Here is a 4,521-nt window from a genome sequence, read left to right on the forward strand (position 1 = left end):
ATATACATGATTTTTTTAATCCACTCTATCTGTTTTTATTTAACCATTAATTTTATTTTGATAATCTTAAATTTCCAATAAATAAATAAAAAAATTATACAATTAATAGAACAACGTTTACCAATTTTACCTTGAAAATCCCGTGCGTAATGGTCAAAATTAAATACATCAATAGGCCTACTAAAGTATTGTTCTCGTATTCAAGGTATATTTTCCTAAGTAAATAAAATATGTGATGCAATTCAATCTGTAACAATATTAAATCAATTAATATTGTTCTGTTCGGAAAACCGAACAGAACGAACAATTCTCACAAATTCACACAAAAAGAACAGAACGACCATGTCTAGAACTAACACTATTAAATCAATTAATCCATAATGTTTACTAAGTTACAATACTTCAATCAAGTGAATATTTTCCGCTTAAATTCACTCATACTCATTTTTTAACCCAAACAGTTCCTAACATATGATACTGTAAATGGATGAGTGCAATTATTTTTTTATGTAAAACATTTATTCTTAAATTTGAGATTTCAAGATAAGCACATCTCCATCTACTTGGGTATACTTCTTTTTGAGACAACTCATGAAGTATTGATTTCTTGGAACATTTTTGAAGATTCAGCAAGCCTTTGACAATTCTATAATCTTCAATTTAATTCAAGGATTTTTACTTCAAAAAGTGAGTTGACCACACAAATTAGATGAATGTAATTCGTCTTGATTTCGTTAGGGTCTAAGAAGGTTTAGAAGGCAGGAGAACTCTCTAAGATTGAAATTTTAATACACTTAACTTCTCAGAGAAATATCTAACTTTCCATTCAAAATTTTCATTTCACTGATTAAAGATTATTCAGAAGATTTGATAATCCGTAAGTGCGCAGACTTCAAGATAGAAATTAAGACAAGAAAAATCAAGACACATCACATTCATCTAATTCGCCTGATTTGGTTAGAAATATAGTTCATCCATGATTCAAAATGCAAGCAATTAGAAGCTCAGATTAGAAAGGTGTTCTGGGGATCAAGAATCAATCGATTCGAGAATTCATCTTCAATAATCTTCAAGAATCCATGATTGTTTTAGCATACGTTCGCTTCATTCAAGATGAAATGAATACATTTGAAAGGTGTTCTGAGGATCAAGAAGCAATCGATACGAGAACTCATCTGCAAGAATCTAAATCTATGATTTGGTAAGAACGATGGTTCGTCCATTGATTGTTTCAGCATACGTTCGCCTCATTCAAAATCCAAGGAATTATAAGTTTAGATTTGAAAGGTATTATGAGGATCAAGAAGCAATCGATACGAGAACTCATCTGCAAGAATCTAAATCTATGATTTGGTAAGAACGATGGTTCATCCATTGATTGTTTCAGCATACGTTCGCCTCATTGAAAATGCAAGGAATTAAAAGTTTAGATTTGAAAGTTGTTCTGAGGATCAAAAAGCAGTCAATTCAAGAATTCATCTTCAAGAATCTTCAAGAAGAATCCATGATTATTTCAGCATACGTTCGCCTAATTCAAGATGCAAGGAATTAGGAGTCCAGATATGGAAGGTGTTCTTGAGGATCAAGAACCATTCGATTAAAAGAATTCATCTTCAAGAATCAAACAGGAAACCATAATCTATCGAAACATCCGGTAGAAAATTAATTACAGAAACCTCGTCTCGAGATCGAGAGATGGAGGCTCAAACCTTGAAATCAGACGTCCTTGGCGACCAATTCCCCGTTGAGAAGCTCCCTGTAGGCGGCCACAGGCCAGATGAATCCCCTGAACACCAATCTCGAAGCGAGAGGAACATCGATGATGATCTCCTTCTGCGTAGGCTTCTTCTCCCCGCGAATCGCGATCAAGTAGCTCCTCCCGACCCATCCAATCCACCCAGCGATGTACAGGAAGAGCAATCCAGGAGTCACAAACTCTCCCCAATGGCGCTGATCGCCGCTGACGATCAAGTGAGGAAGGCCATCAGCGCCGCAGAGCAGCCCGAACTTGCCGTAGTTCTCGAATCTGTTCTTGGTCCGATCTATGGTTGCCTTGATGGCCAAGGCAGGGGCGGATTCGGGATCGTACTTCTTCAGCGAGGATTCGAGCTTCTTTAGGGCTTGTTTTTCGCGCTTCGCGAAGGCCTTGGATTCCTTGCAAGGCGTTAATCCGGCGATGTCCGCCGCGGCGGGGAGCGGCGCCGCCGAGATCAAGATCGAGGAGAGGGCGAGCGCGGCGGAGAAGGCCTTCAGGGAGTCCGCCGCGGCCGGGGATGGCGATTTCTCAGCCGAGCAGCTCACGATCGGCCTTTGCGGAGGCTGGGAGAGCGATGGAGCGGGGGTTCTTGGCTTGGCGATGGTGGAGACGGAGACGGCTGCGAAGCTCGACATCTCGGCCTCGATCTGGTTCAAATTTCTCCGATTTGCGACGATCTGAGCTCGATCTGGTCCAAATTTCGTCGATTCGCGACGATCCGAGCTCGATCCGGTTCAAATTTGGTTGCTTCGCGACGATCTGAGCTCGATCTGCTTCAGATTTCGTCGATTTGCGACGATCCGAGCTCGATCCGGTTCAAATTTGGTTGCTTCGCGACGATCTGAGCTCGATCTGCTTAAGATTTCGTCACTTCGCGACGGTCTGAGCTCGATCTGGATCAAACTTGGTTGCTTGGCGGCGATCTGAGCTCGATCTGGTTCAAATTTGTTTGCAGAGGAAGAAGAAAAAGAAGAAATGGATAAGGCGGAATAGAGAGATAGCTGAGCTGGCGAGTGCTGATTGGATGAGATTCAAAGTGAATCTAAATCTGAGCTTCTATCTGACTTTCTATTTTTTTGTGAAAGTCCGGAAGTAATGTGGCGAGTTCAATAATACCCGATACTTATTTTATTTGGTTAAAACCTGATTTTTTATTTATTTTTGTTAACTGAATAAAAGTAATATTTGGTACTTTCGTATCTAAAAAATGGGCTTAAAACAAATATTTATATCACGATATATTACAGACATTCATAAAAGATCAGTCAGGCATGACAACGCCAACGATCATTTGTAGGATTTTGTTCATGTTGAGTAAGTTATTTTTCAAAGTTATGGAGAATGAGTGTCGAGTGAGTAGAAATAATGCGAACATGAGAATAATAAAATTATGTTTAGTTTACTCATATTTTTGGAAATAATTTGGAAGTCAGGTTTGAGCAGAAATCAAGGTTATACAATATTTACTCAAATAAAAAAATAAAATATTATGCTCACATCAGCTATTTTGGCATCTGGCCATTAACCAAAGAGAAATACTTGATATTTCTTTGCCTGTTTACAATAGTTATTTTATATGGGCCATGATATCATTAAATCAACATTATTAGCAAAAAAAGTTTTTTTATTTTTTAAACCCAAACTAAAAACGGGATCTTTGATCAATAGATATTTATAATACGACCAATAGATATTTTTGATACATGTGTTGCAGTTGGATGGTTGATAGAACCAATACACTGAGAATAAAAGTGAAAGTTATCTGTTGCATTGAGTTTTCTCTCCTATCTATATTTTCTCTATCATATTAAGGTTGGATATGCTCGATAATAACAGCTTTTCAGAGTATGCCAGTAGTAAGCTATTAATGTTGAATATGGATTTAATCCTTACCTTATTTTAAATCCGCAAAATATGATTTTTTTGATTGGTGTAAGAACGACAATGAAAAAATATCCCCAACTTGAAACTCAATTATCGCCTAAATTTCTAAATGGGATGAATAATTTATATGGTTCTTCGCGCAAAAAATGGTTTCTGACGTTAAATCTTCTCGACATGCATTTCAAGATAACATGCAGGTTGGTTGAATTTGTCAGAAGTTTACAAACAAAAAAGTTCAAATAAATTGAATTTAAACTAGTTTTTTAAATGATAATTTAAAAAACCAGTTTTAATATCTATCTTTTTAGTGTTCATAGAAGGTTATAAAATCTCGAGCTTAAAATGATAAAAGGTACAAAAATAAATAAATAAAGGGATGTTTGGTGTATATAATTTCAGTTATATTGGTTTTTATCTGATCTTAATGGTGGAAATAAAAGAGAATAGGATTAAGGCTCAACTTGAATGGAAAAAAGGTACTTACCATTTAAAACATGGAGGTTGCAGATATATGAGCCTGGCATCATTTTTTTATATTAATATTTGGGTTAGAACTTGTGATATAAATACAGATAAAAACAAGAAAAAAAGATTAATGATAAAATAACCTAAAAGGGCAAGATAGTTTTGAAGAAATCATGAACTTGATGTTGATTGTAATATTTTAAGATTAAATATATTTTTATTTTATCAAAATTTACATGGTTATAATTTTACCCATCTGACATTGAATATGGACTTTAAGATTGAGTTGGGAAACTGAAGATTGAAATTTATAGGTATTTTGTTTTAACTTGCTTTTGCTCTTTTTTCTAGCAAATACCAAAGCTACTGGGGATATCTTGAAGATGTATTTTGTGGCTAAAGAAGAGCTTGAATGA

General features: G+C 35.9%; 1 protein-coding gene across 1 annotated transcript; it reads right to left on the reverse strand.

Moving 5' to 3' along the window:
- Positions 1-1,612: 1,612 nt before the first annotated feature.
- Positions 1,613-2,710, reverse strand: LOC144700977 (photosystem I reaction center subunit III, chloroplastic-like). The gene has a single exon (XM_078572599.1). The coding sequence runs from the start codon at positions 2,389-2,391 to the stop codon at positions 1,717-1,719; it is 675 nt and encodes a 224-aa protein (XP_078428725.1). The 5' UTR covers positions 2,392-2,710; the 3' UTR covers positions 1,613-1,716.
- Between the last annotated feature and the right edge of the window lie 1,811 nt (positions 2,711-4,521).

Source organism: Wolffia australiana, chromosome 3 (genome assembly GCF_029677425.1).
Source record: "Wolffia australiana isolate 7733 chromosome 3, ASM2967742v1".
In the NCBI taxonomy this organism is placed as follows: domain Eukaryota; kingdom Viridiplantae; phylum Streptophyta; class Magnoliopsida; order Alismatales; family Araceae; genus Wolffia; species Wolffia australiana.